Below are 23,537 nucleotides of genomic sequence, written 5' to 3'. Positions count from 1 at the left end.
AAACTTTTGTCTGCCTGGCCGGATCTACTTTCCTGGAGGGCGGAGCGCCGAACGCGAGAGGAACAGGGGTGTCGGCGCAGGAATCCTGTGCACCGGTAAGGGGTAGAGGGAGGGCGGGTGCTGGTGCTAAGTGTCCCGGAGCTGGAGATCCGCCGACTGGAGGCGAAAGGAGGGCGGGGGGCAGTTTAGGCAGTTGCTACTACATCACTCAAGAATTAGGACAGGAAAAAGTGGGGGAGGGGAGGGGAACTCTTTGTTCGCAGTTGGAATGCGCGGAGGGGCACGGTGGAATGTCGCGAGGCGAGACCCGGCGACGCGAGGCTTGTTCTGCGCAAACACCGTGACTTTGTTCCTAGTGTGGGGACTGTGGGAGAGATGAGCAGGGGCTGATACAGAAGTACTGTCGTGAGATAGAGAGACGGAAGAAAGGCAGATACATAGGTTCAGAGACGCGCAAGAGCCCAGGAAAGCGAGGAAGCTTATATAGAGAGGTGGTGGAAGACAGGTATGGAGAGGAGAGAACGACCAAAGGGGATCGTAAGTGGTGCGGGGATCGAAGGCTGGATAGACCTAGAAGGTGACAAATTCGCGCAAATCCAGGGAGAATGAGAGAAAAACAGATAAGCTGAGATAAAAAGACAACTCTCTGAACCTAGAGCTCTGTAATGGGTGGAAGTGAGCTTTAGTGTGTGAAAAAGGAGAGGAAAAGGCTGGGGACTAATCTCTACCTTCAGGGTAGGACAGATAGAAGGATAGACAGACACCCCCTGGTGTTGGAAAATGAGATTTTTAGCAAATATAGCAACTGGGGATAGAAGGCCTGGTTTGAGGGTTAGCGAACACCCTTGGTTGACCCATAGGAGACTGTTGATCAAGACTAAGTACTAACCTAAGAGGAAGAAGAAAAAAAAAGTCATTTAGAGGCGATAGCAAGTGAAAATGATCAAGGTGGATAAGGAAAAGAAGCTGATCTTGGAGGATCAAGAATAAGGAAAAGAGGAAACCATGGCTGAAGCTGAATGCACCTAATTAAATATCAGCCAACTGATTTTGCCCAGACTAGCACATGGGGCGTGGGGGAGGGGAACGGAGAAAGAAATGACTCCTTTGTATTTAGATAGTAAATTAGTATGAAAATGATATGCAAACAAATCATGCATATATTTTCATCTCAACATTTTGAACACCTTTTATAATCTTAGTGTAGCCTTAGGGAATGAAGAAAGAAAGGAGGTTAATATCTTTGGGGAAATCAATTTGGCACAAACTATTAGGCTTCTTTGTCGTAGCTGTACTGTGTCTCTGACCTCATCTCTCTGGAAAAACAGCCTGTTTCCCAGATCAGGCCTACAGCTTTTCTCTGATCCAGAGGAGAGTTTACTCTCAGACTGGAAGCATGGAGAAGGAAACCATTAGTAAGAGAGCTATCAGGTTGCATCTAGAACCTGCCATGAGCTACGTCTTCGGGGTCTACCATAAGGTTCTCCCTCCTCTACTGTCTCCACATAGGGAAGGAGAACCTGGATTCTTCCTTCCAATTACTTACATCCTCCAATATTTGGGAACTTCGCTCCTCTGGGGTTAGAATGGGAGAGTAGATCTTATGAAAAGTTGAGATGCCATTAAAGGAGGCCCATCCAGGAGTTGGTGGTACAGCAATGGGGCAGAGTTGGGATCAACAACCTGTGTTTTCAGGGGATAACAGAAAGCAGACACAGATGAGGGGAGGGTGTGGTGTGCTGACAGGGTATGCTCCAGTAGTGCTCATGACCTTGGAGTAGACACTCCATAGTCTGAACTGGAGCTAGGAGCTCCACAGGCCCTACTGTCCACACCCTTAATTAAGCTCTATATACACTGCTGCTGCTGCTAAGTCACTTCAGTCGTGTCCGACTCTGTGCGACCCCATAGATGGCAGCCCACCAGGCTCCCCCATCCCTGGGATTCTCCAGGCAAGAACACTGGAGTGGGTTGCCATTTCCTTCTCCAATGGTGATTCCCAAATCCACCTCTCTAGCCCAGACCTTCTTGGACTTAAAAAACTCAGCTGATGAGTAGCATCTTTACTTGGTTGTCTCAAAGGCACACAACACTCTAAACTGACCTCACCTTCCCTGCCTCCCAAAACTGGCTCCTCCAGCATTTCCTGAGTGAATGATACCATTTTTTTAACCACTTAGCTACTTACGCCAGAAACCTGAATATCAACCTTATGTCCTCCTCCCTTAACCTCAAATCCCACTGAATCCTATCACCATTTATCAATTCTGCTTCTGAAATATCTTTCAAATCTATCCTTTCCTCATCACTACTATATATATGTATGTGTCCTGTATCTCAGGCCACCATCTTTTCTCTCCTAGACCACTGCAAAAGTCTCCCTGCCTAGGCTTTCTCTCCTTCCCATCCATTGTATACACTGAAGTGAAGTGATTCTTCAGAAACACAAAACTGATCATCTTATTTCCTTGTTAAAAACTTGTCAACGAGCGAATTCACTGACCAGTGGTTAAGACTCCATGCTCTCACTGCTAAGGGCCCAGTTTCCATCCCTGGTTGGGAGAGGTTAAAATCTTGTAAGCCCTGTGGCATAGCCAAAAATAAATATTTTACAGAGTCTGTCTGCCCCTCCACTCTCTTCTCTCGGCATCATCCCCTCCCCAAATGGTTCTGCAGCAGAACTGCGCTCTCTCTTGCCTCTGGACTTCTGTACTTGCTGTTTTCCCTAGGTTTGGAACACTCTCTCTGCCTCCTCTTCCTTCCTGGTTAACTCCTCCTCGTCTTCCAAGCATCAGTCTAAACACTCCTCTGAGAAGCCTTGCCAGACCACCAGAGCAAGTTAGCTACCCCTGTGGTACACAGCCATGGCACATACACGCCCCCATCATCACATTTATCCCAGTTCATTTCATTGCCTACTTAAATGCCTGGTTTCCTGACTAAATGATAAAACTGCTCAGCATCTAGCCTGTTCAACAGAGTATCCACAGCACCTAGCACAGTACCTGACACCTAGTAAGCAGTCCATATGTTATATGATGGACTGAACAAAGAGAAAACCATGTTTATGTCTCAGTTTATCCAAAAATGCACACGTTCTCTGTGTTTGTGTGTATGTTCTGAATTTGTGCTTATGCATACACAAACCCACATACACCACCTTCTTCAAAATAGTTTGGCTGACAGAACTAAGAAATAGCTACCAAGCTGCATATACTGCTTGGTCACACGGTGGGAAAGCAGCTGTTGGTGAGACATAGGAATTCTTTAAACCTTAATTTCCTCATGTGTAAGGCAGGAATAATAAATGCTTCCTTATATAATTGACTACATCCCACCAGGCTCCTCCGTCCATGGGATTTTCCAGGCAAGAGTACTGGAGTGGGGTGTCATTGCCTTCTCCGATAATTGAATAAACAATAGCTATTACTTCTAGATCCCAACTCCCAAATAGGTACGGAGCTTGTGCTCTGCTCAGAAGCATCAAGTCCATGACTGAAACTGTCCACCAGGTGGGAGTATTACCCTGGCCTGGTGCTGTGCTGCCTCCACTGCAGAGCAAGACCAGCAATCGGGGGAAGTCGAAGCTACCACCAGGGCCACTTGCTTCCCCAGAGCTTTGAGTGAAACTAGCAGAAAAAACAACTCAGAGACCAGGGCACATGTCAAGAAGGCCTGTTTCTTTGACCCATACTCCTCCTTTTCTCATCCTAGGCTCCTCCGAGGCACTGTTTATGCTTAGGAATAAGCATTTTCTGGCTTGCCATTCACAGTGGGGGGTGTTTTTCCCCCCATGAAAATAAGTCCTTTTATCCCACCAGAGCTGCTAGCTTCTACTTCCAGTGGAGACTGTGTTAAGAGAGGCGGGTTTGCTTCTTCAGACTGCAGAAGACATCTCATTTTGGGAAGCCCTGTGGCCACCCCTTTCAGGGACATGGGGAGTGGCATATGCCAGAGTTATTCTTGATTTTAGATCTCACTCATCCTTTTCCACCTTGATTTCAATGAATGAGTTCAAGTCTGGACAGCAGGTTTTGTGGGCTTGGTCAAAAGATGGGGAGACAGGGCCATTCTCATCACCTCCCTCATCCTCCTCTTCTTGGAAATTAGGATTATAAAGTTCCGGTGGGAGAAGCTGGGCCTCAGCAGAAGGCAAACGGTCTGAGGGAGGCCCATATACACGGTTGGCTTTGGTGCCATGCTTAGAGTTGGCATCCAGGTGGTAGCAGAGCTGCGTGAGGCGCTGGGCCCGGAAACGGGGAGGCCGGGCCACCCAGACACCTGGCTCATTAAGACTGTCCTCTTCATCTGACATCAGCTCCTCTGTCACATCCTTCCATAGACGTTGGTCTTCAGGGCCAAAATGCCTCATGATGCTGGATCGGTTGGCAAAAAGCTAAGGTAGGAGCCCAGGACAGAGGTTAGGGAGAGCAACAAACCACGCATTAGGTTTGGGGAAAGGGTTTGGGTAGGAGGAAAGCTGTGAAAAATCTGTGCCTGAGAGAACTAAGTTCCCAAGAGAACCCAAATCAGATCTTAGAGAATTGGCTCCTGTCTTCCTTCTCCTCCACTCAATCCTGTTCTCAGAGGCCACACCCTCCCACTGTGGCTTATTAGGGTTTAGAGTTTAGCATCTTTTCTGAAAGGAAAGCCTAGAAACCTACCCGGTATCTGCGACTTCGAAGTTTCTTCTCCTCTTTCTCCTTCAGGCCTTTAAAGGGGTTTAAGGAGTTGCGATATTCACGCCTCTTAGTAAGGAAGTAGGCTACACAGGCTCCTGGTTGGGGGGAGAAGGGAGGCAGCAGAGAGCAGAGGTCCTCAGCCCCTTTTATTTTTGCTGTAACACTACCAGGTGGAAGAGGGGAGAACCACTTTTACACAATGGGCTTTCTGGGCATATCCATCAGCATCTATTCCTTCCTCTCTGGTGTAGCTCTCTCTGCCCCTCTACATCTCTAACAGGAACTCCTCTCACTATAAACAGACAACTCTGATGCTTCTGCAACTCCCCTCCCCCAACCACAGTCAAACCTACCCCATTCTGCTCGGCTGACAGCAGATCCCAAGTACTTTTTCAGCAGACACTTTCTTAATGCTACAGACAAATAACAGAAGGGCACGAGAAGTAGGAAACCCAGGACTCGATATGTAGGGACAAAAGGGGAGGCCTGGATTCTAACCTCCTTTTCATAATACCCAAGACTTGGGCTCTGTATAAGCATCATGCATGATGGTGTTCTAGCCCCTTCCTTCTCCCATTTTCATTTCAGACTGAGAAAGGGAATAAAAAGACAATCCTAGGTGAAAAAATAGCCAAAACCAATTTTTTAAGTCCACTATTTTCAAAACCACCTAAATCATCTCCATAGGCCTCTTCTCCTCTGGTCAGGAACAGGGGATGATGAAAGGCTGGGGTGCAAGTTAACTCGGTCTTTCTCACCTTTCAGCTCCTTGTCAGTGTAATTGTGGGGACTTGTTACCAGCTCTTGCTTGAGCTTTTCCAGAAGGAACTTCACTACGGAAATATTCCAAGAGGACTTGATGCTGCCGCAAGAGAAGAAAGTAAATAAGACAGTCAGCATTTTAAAAGCTAGACAGAGATTCCTCCACTAATCAGCTTTGTGGGAAAGTCCTCCATGGCCTAAGGCACGACACAAAGCGCAATGGTGAGGTGGAAGCCCTAGCCTAAGTATTATATTGGAGCAGCCCCCCTCTACTTCCCTCTCCTTGGCAAAGTTCCTTATGATCTTTTCCCTGAAGAGGATCATACCTTTCAGACCCATTGAATCTCTTGTCATTGGTGATGTGGTTATGCACATTATGGACCAATTTCTAGGGGAAACAAACAAAACACAGAATCAAGCCAGGAAAAAATATGATGAAACCCTTTTCTGGTCCCTATGGGGTTTTCTGCATGAATCTTGCCCATAGCCTAGGTACCATTTTCTGCTGATGCCCTTTTTTAGCCAGAGAGCCTACCCATGTTAGTGTCTCTAATGGACACCCCCTCCCCACTTTTTTTCCTTTTCATTTAATTTATGTGGAGCTTTCAGAATTATTCCGGGTCTTACTCTTGTTCTCAGGGAGTATGATCACTAGAATATAGGTTTTCAAACATTTCCACAAACATACTTCTAATAGCAAGGAGAGAGCAAATATACAACAGGGCTACTTCAAGTAGACATTTCTCGAAGCCCCTTTAGTCAGTCAGTAGCTCAGTCATGTCTGATTCTTTGTAACCCCATGGACTGTAGCCTGCCAGACTTCTCTGTCTGTGGGATTCTCCAGGCAAGAATACTGGAGTGGTTTGCCATTTTGTATTTCTCTTAACATGAAAATGTCTCCCAAAATCTTCTAGTAAAATTGGTGACCCAGGAAAATGTCCCAGGTATATGCCTTTGCACATTACCGGAAATCCCAGGGGTCCTCATATCATGGTCAAAAAAACACAAACCTGAAATAACAGAAATGTGAAATGAAAGGGAACTTGGAGACACTGTCACCCAACCATCCGTTTACATCATTAAACAGGCTATCTTTCAGCTTTGCTTACATAACTTTAATGATGGCTTCTCACTAGTTTTTGACTCAGCTACTATGAACATCTCTAATTGTTAAAAAAAAAAAAAAATTGCCTTAGATACTCCAAAATCTGACCCCAGTTTTGCCCTAATAGTACCTCAAGTATTTGAGGACGGCTTCCATGTTCTCCTGAGGTCTTCTCTTATCTGGTCTAAACACCAAGTCCTTCAACCGGTCCTCACGACATAGTTGCCAGGCAGACTCCTCATGAAACTATGACGCTCTGGTTTGCCAGTGTTCCTCTTACAACATGGCACCTGGAACTGAATCTAACTCAGCCACTGAGGTCTGGCCAAAGGGAGCATTACTTCCCTGAGTAGAACTCTAAACTTCTAGGAATGAAACCCAAGACGCTGTTACCTTTCTTAGCAACCCCATCACTACTCAGTGTCACAGGGTTCATTCATAGTGAGCCTGTAGTCATCTCAAGTCCATTTTTCAAAACAGGTTACTATTTCCACCCTTCTCCAACTGTTTTGTGTTTTTTTGTACTCTAATGCAGGATTTTACATTTCTTCCTATTAAATTTAGTTTTGCTGTTTCTGATTATATTTTCATCCCAAGGTCCTTTAGTCAATGGAAATTACCCAGTCCCAAACTGATGGGATGCTGATCTCAGGATTTCAGCTTTGTATTCAGAAATGCCCAATTTCGCTTCTTACTCCTATGGCTGACTCACCATATCAACTTAGGAAATTACTGTTAACTCTTTATGACTAGGTTCTCCACTCTATAAAAAAAAGAGTTGTACTAGCTTCATATCTGATATAGTTATTTTACCTTTTAGAAGTCCAAACTTGAGAAATCACAAGGGGATGGGTGAATGCTTCAGAAAGAATTTGAAAGAGTTGCAAAGAAAGAAAAAAGATGGAGGAGGAGTTGCATAGCTTTCCAATTCAATTGACTTGGAAGAGATCAGCTGATAAAAATCAAACCAAGCTTGAAGTGAAAAGGGAAAATACTCTAGCCAATAATAAGTGTTAAGACTAAAGGATGCTGGCTCACCTGCCTCCCGAGCAAGCTAAAAATAAATAATTTCTCCAATGGGTGGCTGGATCTGCAGCAGTCCAAGGAATTAAGGTTCTGATTTGGACCTTTTGGATCCCTGGCAGAGCAGCAACCCACAGCAGCCTCAACAGATTGGAGAAATGCTTCTCAGATTCCTTCCCAGAGCTAAAGGTTGGAACAGTGAAGATCTGCAACCATCCCTCTCCCTCTGAACCTACAGACTCACGCAAGAACATTTTATATCTTTCTCTGTGATGGGCAGCAAGACTCCCTGACTGGTCCACTTGCCCCTCTTCACATCCTACAACATGGAGCATGATGGCTGAGCATGCTTCCCAGAAGGCACCGTGCCAAGCCCTCCAGAGGGCAGGAGGAAGCCCGGCCTCACCACTAGACCTCGCACAGTAGGCAGTAGGCACAAGAGGAATAGAACTGACCAAGAAAACCCTGATTTTATGCAAATTGTAATTATCACACATATATTCTGATTTGAACACTAAGACTTCAGGGGAATTCTCTTGAAATGTATTTCTAGGTATAAGCCTCCATTTCTGCCACTGGCAACAACAGTGTCCTGTTGGATTAGAAATCCATGACAGAGAAACTAAACCTACTCCCCATTCTTGATAAGTGACATGGCATTAAACATAACCAAAATCTGAAATAAAGATTAGAAATCAGTTGATACTGATTATGAATGGTGTCTTCTGGAAGGGAGAAAAAAATATCAATGTAAAAACAAATGAAAGAAAAAGAGTAGGATATCTTAGAAAAAAGGAGAAAGAAGTAACATAAATAAAGGAGGTATAAATGGTAGTCAGCCGCTGTCAATCTTTACTAAGGCTGTAACAAGGAGAAGTGGATTCTATACTCTGATGAGATTTATCTGGATGTCAGTGGTGACCACCACCCTTGACCAGAACTCTCAGGTTACCTCATAAGCTATTATCCAGAGAATGGAGACCCATTACAGTCTCCATTAGAAAGATGTCTTGGATGACAGAGCTGATCCAAAGGTCTGTAGTCACCCTAAAACAGGGTTTCTCAACCTCGACTCTAATGACGCTGATAACGGGGTTGGGGTTGGGGCGGGGAATCCTGTAGATGGTGGGGTTGTTTAGGGATGCGCTAGGGCTCCAAGCCACTGTAAGGTTTCAGGCAGAACTGATTCGGGCCAGTACCTTCCCTGCCAAGAGCTCTGAGAATCACCAGAATCTTCTAACCTTTATCCTTGAGCTGAGTGTCTAATGGTCCTCTGCATCTTTGGGGGATGGGACCACCTCAGGACACCTTGGCCTTTCTGCCCAAGGGGCCCCTTGCTGCTTGCCCTGAACACTGGTTATTTGCAGGCAATTTCTATGCTATCCTGCTGCAGTCAATCTGCTGAACTCCATAAAGATCTTCCCATCAGAATTATGAGATCACCAGGAGACAGGACATAATTCCCTTATCTTTAAATGGAAGATATCAATCTATCCGGAAAAGCCTAAACAAGTTCCACTGATAGCAAAGGGACTGTCTGTCCCTGGGGCTAGGGAACAGTCTCCTTCTTGCCCTTCCCACTCCAGCAGGCTTCAGGATACCATTCATTCCACATGGGATGTTTAAAATCAACCCACATTTCACTCTTCACTTATCTCTCCAAACTGAAGAAAAATGTATAGCAATTGAGCTCACTCACAGAGAGGACCAGATCCCGCTTGCGTCTGGAGTTCTTCTGCCCACTCCCTCTGGTCCTGCATGGGGAAGCAGTGAACCCTAGAGACTGTCTCAGCTCCCCAGTTCCCCCAGGGCCTGACTCTTCCGAAGGCCCTTCCAGGGTGGCAGCAGCACTGAGCATGTCCTCAGGGCGGGGTGGCAGTAGCTTGGTTCCATTTTCTGGCCCGGTCTCTGAGGTTGCCCGCTGGATTGCCAGTTGTGTGACTGGTGAAAGCTGCTTGGCGTAAGCAGGCACCAGCACCCGCTGCACTGCACCTTCAGAAGCCACATAATCGTCCACCAGCTAAGAACATACGGGAAAAAAAAAACCTCTATTAGCCAGCCAGGCTTGTGGGAACCTGGTCAACTGTCATTCACTGGTAAGTATGATGAACAGGAGTGGGGAACAGGGGGGAGTCTAGCCCAGTCTTCAGTGGTTCATGGCTTGTTTCTCTGGGACTCCGGTGGGAGCGTGGGGCAAATATTTCTTGCAGATACAGGGCTTCTTGGGCTTCCCTGGTGGCTCAGACAGTAAAGAATCTGCCTGCAATGCAGGAGACCTCAGTTCCATCCTTGGGTTGGGAAGATCCTCTGGAGAAGGAAATGGCTACCCACTCCAGTATTCTTGCCTGGGAAATCCCATGGACAGAGGAGCCTGGCGGGCTAGAATCCATGGGGTCACAAAGAGTCAGACACAACTGAGCAACTTTGACTTAACGGGGCCTCTCATCTTGGGTCATTACCACAGGACTGATTGTAAGGACAAGGCTTGTTTCTGATGCTCTATTTGTGAGTAGTCATTGATGCTTTGCACCTGAGTATAGGTTAGGTAGCTAGGTAAGTGTTTTGCTTGAAAGGGATTGAGGGAGAAAGCGATGATAAGAAAACCAAGCAAGAGGAGTGAGAAAATAAAATAACAAGAAGGAGAAATAGAAAAATGGGAGCAAAGGAGGGAGATATAAAGTCAGAAACCTCTAGAGAGGCTGGTACTGCCTTCCCCCTCCCCATGCCCTGACCTCTTCCCTTTGCGGGTCCAGCAGGTGCCCTCACCCTGATCCTGCCCTGGCTACATCTGACAGTCGCTGCCCTGACATCGGCTTGCCTGCCTGTGCCCTCACTCAAGGACACACAGGGTAGGGGAAGGAAGGAGGGAGGAAGGGAGAGAGGGAGAGGAGAAGAAAGGAGGGGGATTTCTGCAGCCAGGAAAACAAAACAGTGAAAGTGGGGGAAAAAACACAGAAAGAAGCGGGGGAGGAGGCTGAGATTTATAGACCTGTGAGCTGCTTTCTGTGCTGTGAAATCTAATTCCATCCTGTCGGCTTGGAAGCCTTCCCTGCCAGAAAGAACCACAGCTCAGGGCACTGCCGGGCTTGGTGCCTCCCTGCCTCCTCCCACCTTCCCAGCAGCTCCTCCGACAGCCCCAAACCAAGTCTAGTCCCTGGCCGGGCAGACTGGGGCGAGCCTCGGGGCCATCACCCACCCGTGCGACTAGGCCTTGGTGGAGCAGTGACCAGTTTCAGTATGACCCTGGAGGCGGCCTTCATTGCTCAGATCCAGCAGATGGGCTCAGAGTCTCAGCCCCCCTGCTCTGCTGCTCTACTCTTTCCTGGGTGTCTAGGCCTTGTCGTTGGGGGTGGAGGAAAAGACAGAGGGCAGAAGGAGGACGCGGTGGAGGAGAGGGTGGATGGGAGCTGACAGACCTCCCACTGTCTCTCAAGTGGCAACACATCTGTTAGCTTCACATCTCTGAGATCTCTAGAGTTGCTCCATCTCCTTTCCAGACTTCCATGTGACATTCTTCGGTTTTTACTCGACTCAGCCAGGATTTTCCTGCTCATATGGCCCTGAGCAGTAAAGAAGCTGAAATATCAGTGTATTTCTATGTCTTTTCCGGCTCACAAAACAGGCTCGTTGGCTTCCCTCTTCCTCCGTATGCGTTATTATCCTCTTAGGTAAACTCTCGACTGCCCATTTTTCCTCATTTTATTTCCTTTCCTCTACCTCCCTCCTACCTTACCTCATATTCTCTCCCTTGCATCAAATCTTCTTCCACTTAGGTTCATCTTTCTCCTCTGCTCTTTGTCTCCACTTTTTCTCCTTTCTGAACCCTTCATTTCCAATGGCCTCTTTCCCTTCTTGAACCTGTTGGCTACCAGCTTTGCCCTTTCCCTCCCTCATTCCCTGCTCTCCCTCCCCACCTCTGCCTCTCTCTCCTCACATCCCCATCTCTCTCCTAGTCCTGAATTCCTCTTGGCAAGCAGAGGGCCCGTGATCAAATATGAATGAGTCGTCTGCATGGCAGGCATCCTCGCCAGGAGAGGCAGAGCCCATGGAGCTGTCAGGCAGCTGTGGAGAAGGTGCCATGCGGCACAACAGAGTGGGAGGGCAGGGCAGCCCCGATGCCACTCATGCCAGCAATGACCTTCTACCAGAAAGGCCACGGGGTCAGAAAAAAACAGAGGGCTAACTCTCCCTGACGACAAAGGAAACTGGGTACCCTGCTGTTGCATCACTGATACCACCAAAAGAAAGGCTGAAGGATGGAGAGGAGAGAGAAAGAGAGGAAGGCCAGGAAGGGCACAGGGAGCAGCTCGGCTCCTGTCCTGTGCTGTGTACTCACGGGGTTGAGCATCGGGGGCCCCTCGCCAGCAGTCAGGGCGCATCCCGGGAGCCGCACATCTCTCTGAGCTGCCGGGAAGCCCAAGGGTCCGGGCCCCCCAGCCGAGGCCGCTCCCAGCTGCCGCAGCTCCTCGATCACCACCTGCACGCCACTGCCCACACTGTCACACTCCTCCTCCACAGCCGGCGGCACGGCCCTGCCGGCCTCCCCGGGGCTCTCCTTGAGGGGCCCGGGCTCCTCCAGCGGGGAGCCGTGTGCCCGACTCTCCCTGTCTTCATCCGCGGCGGGCACCTTCCCTTGCCTCAGCTCACCCACTTCCTCCTGGAGTCGTTTTAACAATTCGTTGTTGGCCCTGGCGAGACTCAGCGCCGCCTCAGCCAGACCCACGGCCTTATCCACCCGCTGGTAGATAATATGCAGGAGCTGCTCGGAGCTCTGGACGGCCAGACCGTGTCCCGTCACCGTGATCGGGGTGCTGGGAGGAGGATTCCCGCCCTGACAGCCTGAGCTGGCCCCGCTTGTCTCGTTCTTACACGCACAGCAGCAGCATCTGGCCTCGCTGCCACTGGGAGGGGAGAAGAGAATGGTGGCGCTGAAGGACATGGTTGTCGAGGCGGGAAGGGCGGTGCTCACGCTCCTGGACTGCTCCAAAAGTGTCCCCAGCCGACCGGACCGCAGGAAGCGCTGGCCTCTCTGGATTCACTTTCCTTCCTCATGGAGGGTGGTCAGAGGAGCCTGGGCACCCGGGGTTAGGTTCTCTGAAGGAGCAGTGGGCTAGCCGTGAAGGCGCACACAGTCCATGGCTGCCTCTTCTCGTCCTGCAGAGTGGAGAGGGCCTTCTCTGTGCAGATCCTGGGCTGCCCTAGTCCCCCACACTGGGGGGTCACCCTCACCCCTTCCCCATAGGGTGGGCCCACGAAGGCCTTCCCGAGGAACTTGGTTTCAGAGGGTGGAAGGCATGAAACCCCCCACCACTCCAACACTAAGGAACAGAGAGGGGACTCTAAAGGACCCACGGGCATCTGGAAAGATTAGAAGATTAAGGAAGAAAATGTAGATCTGTCTTCTCCGCCTCTCTATCTTGGCTGTAATAACAGTATTGCATTTTATTGCTTTGACATCATTCCTTAAGGAGTTCAGAACACTTCACGTAGGTTAATCTCATTCACACAACAGCTCTAGGAAACACATATTAACCCAGGGCCAGGGAAGAGATATGTAGAGAACTTATATATCTTTTTCAAGGTCAGGGGAAGACAGCAGAAACCAGTTATTGCTACTTTCAATCTAGTGTGCATGTGATTTTTTTCTTAAACTGATACCACTTTTTGTTGACATAAAGAATGATGATTCTACGGTCTCTATAATTTGCATACAGATGCACTCAGAGTAAGACTCCTAAATGAGGAAGAGGCCAATCAATGCAGCCCCCAAGATGCTGCCAACCTCACACTATTATATCATTAATGCTTTGGGGATGGGCAGGGAAATGAAAGGAAAACCTGGATGGGAGAACTGAGCTTCCCTAATCAGGGCTGCAGAGACCCCTACTCTCACACTTTGTACACCTGGGCCTCCAGCCTCTGCAATAGAAGCTAACTGTTCTGAATGCTCCAGCTGGAAGCCCAGAAAAATCACCTCCAGGGCCCCTCATCTCCACTTCTCATGCTGCTTAAGGGAGCGGCAGAGCTGAACGGGAGTTTCTAAGTAGCTCCATGCTGCCACTCTGCCCACACAACCAGTCCCCAAAAAGAGATATCAGAATATCAATGATAAACCAAACTGCCTCTCCTCTGAATCACTGTAGTTAAACGACTAAAACTCCAGGAAAAAAAGAAGGAAAAAAGTGTGGGAGGGTTTGTACCACTGAGAACACTCCAAGGAACTTCATATTGTCATTTTCTAAATGACACTTGATTATAGAAAAAAAGAATCTTTCTGCCTGAAGCTCCCTAAATGACAAAATCTTATGTTTACAATTTCCTCAAGAGATACATTTCTATCTTACCCTGTAAATTATATCATAACACCACAATTAAAAGGAGAGGAGGAGGTTAGGAGAATTTCCCACATACAGAAATTTGGGGTTTTATTTTTTTTTTGAATCAGCAATCTCATTTCAGAAATAGGCAATATCAATGCCTCTGAGGTACTAAAATGTAAATCTGACAATGCATTTTAATTACATTTGGTTATTAAAGAATAGTCTTTAATTTGCTCTTTCTACCCTTTATATCGAAGAAATGCTTTTCTGTGCTAGATATTCACTTCTTGAAATAACGTTAACTCAAATCCATTTACTGCTTCTCTGTCATTAGAGTCACTGGAAAGCAGAGCTAAACCTAAAAAACTAAAGGTTAAAGCCAAATTAAAACTAAAGGTTAAAGGAAAGCACTAAGCAATTCCCAAGTCAATTATGAATGAATCATTAATATATCCTTTTCCTTCTTAAATAAGGGCCTACACGCTCCTGTGGGGTTTTAACTTTTTTAAAACCAACATCATGCACAGAGTTTAACCTGAAACGTGGATGCCGTAAGAAAAAGAAAGTTATGTAAATGATAATATACAAATGATCGCTCACTTGGGTTTAGGATTTGTACAGTAAGAAATTAAGACCTGCCACTTATGTAATATTTTACATCAACTATAATTCAGTTAAAAAACTTTTTTGGCAGCACCACTCAGTTTGTGGGATTTTAGTTCCCCAACCAGGGATTGAACCCAGGCCCTGGGCAGTGACAGCACACAGAGTCATAATCACTGGACCACCAGGGAATATACCCCCCAAAATTTAATAAATCAGTAATGTATAAAATAAGCTATAAGGATATGTGTGTATGTGCATACTCAGTCATGTCCAACTCTTTGAAACTCCATGGACTATGCCAGGCTCCACTGTCCATGGAATTTTCCAGGCAAAAATACTGGACTGGGCTGCCATTTCCTACTCCAGGGGATCTTCCTGACCCAGGGATCAAATCCGAGTCTCCTACATTGGTAGGCAGCTTCTTTACCGCTGCGGGACCTGAGAAGCCTAAGAATATACTTTACAGAAGAACGTAGCTACAAGAATATACTTTACAGGGAACGTAGCTAAAGTTTTTATAACAACTATAACTGAAGTACAACTTTTAAAAACTATGTACCACTGTATTATATACTTGTAACCTATAATATTGTACATCAAATAAACCTCACTTTAAAAAAATTTTTTTAAAAACGAAGGTGCATCAGGTTGGGACTCTGCGTAGGTATCCTTCCTGGGATCAATCAAACTGACAACTGCTACACTCTTGCCCCAGATACTCTTTCTTACAGGGGGCCTTCTCCCCTGCTGGCCTTGTACCTGTCTCAAGCCCTTCTGTCCTTTTAAACGGTCTTTCTTAGGTCATCTTCCCAAAACAGCACTGAGATGGGAGTAATAAATAAGTAAATAAAATAAAAAATAGGGTTCTCATCATGCGGTACCACTTAAGGGCTATTTGAACTTGGGCCTCAGTGTTCTCTGGGGCTATCTACCTCCTCTCTGCCCACTTGGAGTGTTTTTGTGAAGATTATTTATAATAAAGGCACCAACAGAGTGCTGGCACATAGTCAGTGCTCCACACATAACAGCTGGATTCCTGAAACATTTTGTGTTCCTATCTTGAACATCCATGCTGATGTCCTCATTTTGGAAAAAAAAAAAAAAAGGCAATGGCTTGAAATAGAATTTGGGGAGCTTCCCCTCTAAATTCAATACCAAATTTGTAAGAAATTAATTCAAGTCTACAAAGATGCCTTTTATCAGTACAAAACCTTTTATGATGCAAATTAGAAAGGTAATTGAGAAAACAGTATTTGTAACTACTTGCTATCATGACCTGGCTTTAGACTAACGATACTGTTCAACTTTACTCATTTTTAATTTTGTTTATTTATTTGACTGTGCTACATATAAGATCTTAGTTCCCCAACCAGGGATGGAACCTGTGCCCCCTGCAGTGGAGGCTCGGAGTCCTAACCACTGGACCACCAGGGAATTCCCAACTCTGCTCGTTTTTAATGTACTAAATATATATTCATATTTGTGTTGACATAAAATATCATGATACTAACCTGCTCTACAATTCTGTCCCTCAGTTTCTTTCTGCTTTTCAACTTTGGGTATTACCTAACTTCATCCATTTTAGAATGCTACTTTCAGGGCAACAAATACATGTCTTCTTGAATCACTCGGTCTATAAAAACCTGGTACAGTGCAGTGTAGCACAGCGGGCATTCAAATGACTCTTTTGGGGTATCTATGGACATCATTTCTGATTTAGTTTCCCTGGGTCTTGCTAGAGTCTCCCACATAACCTCTAAGACCCTGAATAAAAAGATAAGGAAACTGGGGTTGGCAGGTATTACAGGAACATTTCACAATTACATTTACTAACCAGATACCAATTTAAAATGCTAATATCATTAGCTACATATATCTTCATTAGAGAAGAAGAGCAAGTTATATATATAAAAACAAGTGTTTCTAAAAATTCTGTCTATATAAGGCCATGCTAAAGGATGAGTCACCAAAATGGATTGCCACCTCCAAGTACTCAAGAGAAAGGAAGATAAAGTCCCTATACACAAGGAGCTTACAGCACATGTGAGAACTAAAGTCTAAAGAACAAAGCAAAATATACACAAGTGGCTAAAAATATAGTACAGAATAGAAATATCTTGAGTTAGTTCAAAATTATAGAAAGATCAACAGAATGAAATCACGTGAGAAAGGGGTCTTATCAAAGAAAAGTCTCCAACTGACACTTGAGCAAGGTGTAGAATGAACTGGTACCATGGTAAGAACAGAAGGTGAGTGAGAGGAAAAAAATCAAATATTACAGCATTAACAGGGTACACGTGAGAGGTCAGAGCAAAAGGGCTTATATACAAAGTACAGAGAGCTGACAGTGGGCTTTGAAAACCAAGTTAAGGAAACTCCTAGGTCAGGGGTCAGCAAACCTTTCTCTGGAAAGGACTAAAGAAACTTAGGTTTTGCCGGCCATGTGGTTTTTGACACAACCATTCGACTTTCCCATTGTAGCACAAAGGGGCCATTGATGATACATAAATATAAGTATGGCTGTGTTCCAATAAAACTTTATTAATACAGAAATGTCACAAAATGTTAATTTTAATATTCATATTAAAAAAATATAAAAGCCATTCTTAGCCCATGGAACCAACAAAAACAGGTGTAATGCCAGACTTAAGACTACGTGCTATAGTTTACTGACCTCTGTCTTAGCACTTAAAGTGGAACAGTTAGAGATTAGAAGGTTGTTTAATCCTGGAGAGAGGTGATAAGAATGAACTTTTGTGAATATGAAGGTTCAACACCCTGGAGAAAGGACTGATCTTATTTCTTAATAAATATGCGGGATAGAGAGATTGGTTAAGACAACTTCAAGACTGTAAACCTAAGGGTCAGAAGATGGTAACACTGACAGAAATGAGGAAGCTGAGAGGCAGCACCGGCATGTTTGAAAAGATGTGTATTAATATAACACGTTAAAATATCAAACTGATGGCAGCATCTTTAAATGGAATGTTCCGAAAGCAACTGACTAGGACTGAAAAACAAAAACAGAGGAAGGTCAGAGCTGGAATGCAGACTTGGAAACTTTAGCAGGAGGTTAATTTGAACCTCAGAGAGTCAATGAGCTCTCCAAGGAGTACGTATAGGTCCTCGGCAGGGGCCAAGGACAGCACTTGGAGCCAATCCTTGAAAGAGTCTTCATTAAAAAAGAATGGTCAGTAAGATGGAATAAAAGTGTTAGGAACACCAAAGTAGAAAGAATAACAAGAAAGTGGGTCTAGTCAACTGTGACAAGTGCAGCAGAATGGTTAAAACAAGATGAAAATTAAGGAAATGCATGTTATTTGTCTGTGATGGTCACTGGCACTGACTAGTAAGTTTGTTTTTTTTTTTTGGTAGTGGAAGTAATACTATGCATTAGATGAAAGAGAAATTGATGCAGAGAATATGGAAGCAAGACATGAAGTCAAGTTTTCTAGAGTATAGATACGAAAGGAAGGAAGCAGGAAGTCAGAAGAGGCACTACAGCCTCAGTATATTTAAAAAGCAGAAAAAAAATAAGGTCAGTGAAAAAGGAAAGGATGAACGTATTAGGAAAGGATTTAGGTTTTCTTCTAGCAAGGATCCTCCCAATGTGAGAAGGAAGGCAGGTGAGCTCTTCTCTGAGTCAGCAGAGAAGAAAAAAGATGAATCGGGGCAAAGATTCACTGATGTGGCGCAATGAAGACAAATATGTACGCTATTGAGACATTCTTTTTTTACGGACCTTCCTCAGTATGAACAATTCAAACTGATAAGAGAATTTCATTATAGATAGTGCTGCATTATTTGCTGTTACAACCTATTAAATCCTTCTTTTCTAACACTGCAGACTTAACATAATCATTCTTGCTTTTTTCCATAACTAGTTTAAAGTTTCAGAGCCCCTTTAACTCAGCCAATGTTATTAACATACCTAAACTTTATTCTGGTATCTTTATTTATTCTGGTATCTTTATTATACTTCTCAAAATGTGTAACTGTTTAATACCTGTGAAGCAATCCATGGAACGTTTGGCAAAGCAACGGTTAATAAATTATCCAAGCAGTGTCTATACCATTATTATTAAACATTAATACTGTCAACTTTTGCAATTTCGGATTGCTGATTTATTTTAAAACCAAGTTTGCATTTTTGTTCAAGAGGAATGAACTAAGACTGACCATCACTGAAGAATATATATGCCTTTTGCAAAATGCTATCAACTTTTAGAATTGGAATGTTAAGAAAATGATCTTCAATCCTATGATGACTTGCCAACACAAAATGACAGCAGCTGTCAAACTTAAGCGTGTTTGGGGTTCATCAGTATCAGTCTAATTTTAATAATGTGAAATAAGCCTAGAAAATGTACTTTTCAATACTTCTGATATTTTTTCATAAATATTTAGATAAAGAATGAAAACTCATCTTTGGACAGACAGTTCAGGGTAAGGCTGTCCATAATCTTAACTATCCATTTCCTCCCAAGTCACATGTATTTTTGTTAGAACTAAATATATCATACTCTTGGCAGCTCCCTTGCTTGCTTCAACCCATTCTGAGTTTGAATTTTCTGCATGACTGAGTTCACCTCCAAACTAGGAAAAATAAAAGTTTTCTGTCTAATAGATGTGTAGTCTATGGTATCACTCAGAAGATAAATGTTTTTATAATGGGCCCTTGACTCATTCAGGGTCATGCCAGCAATGGACTTCCTTAAATGCGATTACTGAAAGCATAGCAATTCATACCATAATCTTCATTTTAAGAAATAAAAAGGAAAATGGCCACTTAAACCTCCTGCTGTGCCAGTCAGCCCTGCTCCTCCACCTGAAGGTGCAAAATGTCTCATCCGCTAAAAAATGTCTCACTTCTCAAAAAAATCTACTTCTATCAGAGATGAGCTCTTTATCACACAAGAGCAGGCAAGGAAATATCATTAATAGTCTTTTTCTACATTTTGAAACACTGACCCAAATAGAGATCAACAAAGAAAATCTAAGACCTTGTTTTTTAGGGGTATAAAAGAGATGTGGACCCAGAGGGCAGAGTGAGATCCTAAGAAAAGGATTTCACATAATCCGAAAATTTCAAGTACATCTGTATAGTAGTACCAGAGTTTTCAACCCAGTGTTAAACCGCCTCTTTTCTTTATATTTGCTAAAATGCAACTTGGTGAGATTAAAATGACCGGTGTAAGGTTTTCATAACCATATACCTGACATAAACGGCTCTTCCGGCATTTCCGGAGAAACTGAAAAATGAAAAACTAGCTCCCAAAGTTGCGTCGTATGCCCAGCGAGCCCTTGGTAAATGTTAGCTGATTAAATATTAGTCAAAGATGACAAGGTGGGCACCAGGGAAAACAGAACCATTTCCGAAGAGAGTGTTTCAACTACAGGTAGGGCGAGCGCAGCAGCGCAAAGGGGGAACAGAGCTGAGCTCTTCCCTTGGGGCCGCAGGGGACAGGGCGACCCGTCACTGAGCCCCCGGGTAGACGGTGTGCCCTGGGGGTCTCGAGGAAGGGGTGTTCCTCACAGCGCCGCAGACAGCCGACTGACCCGAGGAGATCTAGCTGGATCACCGCGGGTAACTGCCACGGGGCCAAGAAAGCGCTGAGGATGGCGGGGGAATTCCCGAGGAGGTCTAGCTTTGGCTGCCCTACTGGTGTCCCACCGCGTGTGCCCCTCGCGCCGCTCCAGCCGCCTCGGCTTTTCCGAGTCGCGCGGCTCACTGCCAGGGAAAGCAGTGTCTGCTCGTGTACCCTGCCAGCGCGCGCACGCGGGGAGGCCCCGCCTCACCAGTCTCCAGGCTCCTGATGATTGGCGGTTGGGCGATGGGGCGGAGCAAGGCCGGGGACTTTACCGGCCGCAATCCACAATCACGCAACAAGTCAGGGAGGGGAGGGGCCTCTTTAGGGAGGGACACGACTGCGAGGCTTTTTCAAGGCCGCCCGACGCCATCTTTAGCTTGATTTTTTTGTTTGTTTACTCCCTTTTGTTCCCTGCTGCTCATAGAGCTGCGTGTACACGATTATAGGTACATTGGCTACAGATCGGCCTCATACATTTGGTGGTGGAAGGCTTTTCATTCCTGCCGGCCTCAGCTACAGATTTTTCAGATAACACTAGCAAGGTAGCAGTTGCCTTTAGTTCAAGTAAGTTTTCATCGCTATGGGCCCCGCAGATGCCAGGGCAAAATCAACCGACTTTAGCTTTTGCTTTGCCTTGGTAGGAGGGCCAAGCCAACGATATATTCGTGGGAGGAATTCTCTTACCATCAAATTCAAAGCAAGAATACTGGCTAAGAGCCTAAATTCCTAGTAAAAATCAATTAACCTAGGAAGACAGGGGCTTGGGCTGTGTACCTTTCTAAGAAGAGCTGACTTCTCCGAGACGGTAAAAAGTATACGTGATGACGTACAATGAAGGGGGAAAAGAATAAGAAAGAGCAAAATTCCATTAATAATCCCAGCACTACTGCCATCACAAAGGCTACTTTAAAACTCTGACTAGATTTCAGATATGCAGGTCTAAACTTGTGGAATGCTCCACATTTGAGACTGATCTAACTTGTATTGTTAGGGAATAGAAATGCACTCAGTACAGCTAAGAAACCCAGAGAGCTCACAGTCTGCATTCATTACAGTGAATGTCAAGACTTGTACAAATAGTTTTATCGCCGTTGTTAGGTGTCCTAAATACAGCTTGAAACTGAGTGGGACGCAAGCTGGGGGATGGAATTGTATTATCATCGTACAGTGGTTTTGTTCTCCTGAAATTTCAACTCTACAGTAGATCTTTTTTTTTTATCTCGTGGTCACTATTTAATTTGTGACATTCTAGTTTCTCCCTCATCACCCCCATATATTTCCTATCCTTTCACTCCAATCTGCCAATACAGATTTGAATACGCTTTCCGTATGACTCCTAATAGGAGACAGTGGTTCTATAACAATTAAGTGAGAAAATGGCTCCTGTAACCGGAGGTACTGCTCTGAGCCTGTTGCCCTCTAATTCATACACTTATGTCCATGACTCTTATCTTAGGGAGAACGTTTTTCATTCCAAAAACGCAACACGGTAACCAAATGCATTTCTTATCCCTCCTATGTATTATTTGCCTTTGCCTCCTCTTGGCCCCTCCCCCATCACCACCATCAAGAACGGTTTTAGAGAATTGGACTTGACTGGATTATTTTCCTGATATTTTGCCAGATGTGGAGTTATTCAAACAAATCCCAACCTATAAACGACCATTTTTGTCAAAAAGCCAAGAGAGAACTTCCCTTCTGAACACACCAACCAAACCACACATAAAGGCCAAAATATACACAGCTGTACATTTAGGAACGTGAGACAATAAAAAGCAAAACCACTTAGGCAAAACAGTCACTAAAGAAGGCTTTAAACCAGAGTCAATAAATTGCTTACCCTCATTTGCCACGTGAACTGTGTATTCCCTAGCATTTATTTAATTATTCAGTAAGCTGATACTTTAGAAAAGCAGAAAATACAGTAAATGCACGTAGAATCAAAGTACCTAAGTAATTTTATGCATAGGATTTCTTCTAGGCTGTAGTTTGCACATGAAATCCTGTCTGGATCACATTTGGGAACACAAGAAAAAAAAATCCACATTCTAGGGGCTGCTTTGCACATATAAAACCAAAGGCAGTAGCTTTTAAAAACAAAATCTGATACGGCACATATACACACTGTACATATACACAAAGCACAAAACCCCAAGATAAATCTTAACGAACTTATTTGCTTCAAAACACACACACACACACACAGTCTTTATGAAAAATGTGGGTAAGACACACTGTAAAAAGGGCTTTGACCCCTCCCCCAGGGAAATGAGTGTCACAATTATAAAATACAAACATTTTTAACCTATTGGCCTTGGACAATTGCCACATTCAAGCCACTTGGTTTTGGTTCTGGAAGAGGGTGTGTAAAACGCACGCAAACAGCTCTGTGAGGGAGCCTCAAATCTGTTTACTTCGACGTTGCCTGTGGCAGAAATTTACATTATCCCTTCGGCCGGCTTCAAAAAGAAACCTCTACTTCCCAAGAGGCTAAATTTTTAAAAACCCCTCGACTATAAAAATTTACCAGTTCTTAAAATGTGATAGCAAAAAGAAAAAAAATCTCTATAAATTTGGCTGGAAACAGTTGTACACGGCCATCCTGCTTCTCAACTTCTTGGTATATTTAAAACCTTGACCAGGAAAAAGAAAGAGGAAGAGAGACAGAAAAAGAAATGGGGGAAAGCGCACATTCCCCTTAGCAACAGTTTCCTCACCCCAGCACTGCCACAGATCTCTATTTTTTTAAAAACTTGAATACACACACAAGATTAAGGAGAAAAAAAATGGAAAAAGGATACCCGAAGGTCGTATGGCTCTTTGTATTCGTGTGTGTGCAAAAAGGAGGACTCGCGGAGCCCGAGCCAGCAAGCCCCGCCCCTCCCCGGACGCCAGCCCGGATTGGCCATTGGCGGCCGCGGGGCGCCCCGCCCGCGAGCACACGCGCAGCGCCCGAGGCGCGGGCCCCAGGGGGCCCCTAAGGGCCGCTCGACCCCCGACCCCAGCCACCTTCCTCTCCGACCCGGGCGACCTGCTTGGCACCTTCCCCACCTCTCTCCCCTTCCTTTCACTTTTCAGCCTCCTCTCACCCTTTCCCATGTTTTTTTACCAGTGAACCGTGGCCCTTGTCACCAGCATAAATAACAGTCCAGTAAGCACCTTCTCTGACAGTTTGCTAAATTCGGTTAACTAGTCAGTAAAATTCTAGAATAGGATTAAACATCAGGCAGCCGGTGTGTGGGGCGAGTTCATGATTTCCAGGTGGAACTCTCTGAGTCACGTCTGTTGTTAACCCTTCCACCTTTAAATGAACCTTCACACACGTATGTGCCCTCCTTCAGGGGAAAGGCAAAGTAGCCTTACACTTCTGGCGTGGTTTTGCTCAATCTTCTCCCCAAATTTTTTCTCTATTTGGTTAACACTGCATTCTCAAGAACCTAAAATCGTC

At 45.1% G+C, this 23,537-nt stretch overlaps 1 protein-coding gene and 1 long non-coding RNA gene across 9 annotated transcripts; one reads left to right on the top strand and one right to left on the bottom strand.

The window, feature by feature from the left end:
• The first annotated feature begins 4 nt into the window (after positions 1-4).
• Positions 5-8,282, top strand: LOC133255834 (uncharacterized). The gene is made up of 2 exons (XR_009739054.1): positions 5-95; positions 7,370-8,282. It is a non-coding gene; the product is annotated as an uncharacterized LOC133255834 (long non-coding RNA).
• C10H14orf93 (chromosome 10 C14orf93 homolog) lies at positions 3,660-23,103 on the bottom strand. 8 transcript variants are annotated; one of them, XM_061430442.1, is made up of 8 exons: positions 22,891-23,103; positions 11,909-12,930; positions 10,989-11,132; positions 9,272-9,592; positions 5,771-5,832; positions 5,441-5,544; positions 4,665-4,777; positions 3,660-4,396 (listed from the first exon to the last, which is right to left on the bottom strand). In XM_061430442.1, the coding sequence occupies exons 2-8, from the start codon at positions 12,509-12,511 to the stop codon at positions 3,977-3,979; spliced, it is 1,767 nt and encodes a 588-aa protein (XP_061286426.1). In that variant the 5' UTR covers positions 12,512-12,930; positions 22,891-23,103; the 3' UTR covers positions 3,660-3,976. The 8 variants fall into 8 exon arrangements, with proteins under 8 accessions (XP_061286426.1, XP_061286429.1, XP_061286427.1 ...); XM_061430445.1 differs by having other exon boundaries at positions 11,909-12,726; positions 22,891-22,964; XM_061430443.1 differs by having other exon boundaries at positions 11,909-12,726; positions 22,807-22,951.
• Positions 23,104-23,537: the final 434 nt, after the last annotated feature.

The sequence above is a fragment of the Bos javanicus genome, chromosome 10, assembly GCF_032452875.1.
Source record: "Bos javanicus breed banteng chromosome 10, ARS-OSU_banteng_1.0, whole genome shotgun sequence".
Classification (NCBI taxonomy): Eukaryota; Metazoa; Chordata; class Mammalia; order Artiodactyla; family Bovidae; genus Bos; species Bos javanicus.
The sequence above is the reverse complement of the archived record's forward strand: the minus strand, read 5'-3'. Positions and strand labels throughout refer to the sequence as shown.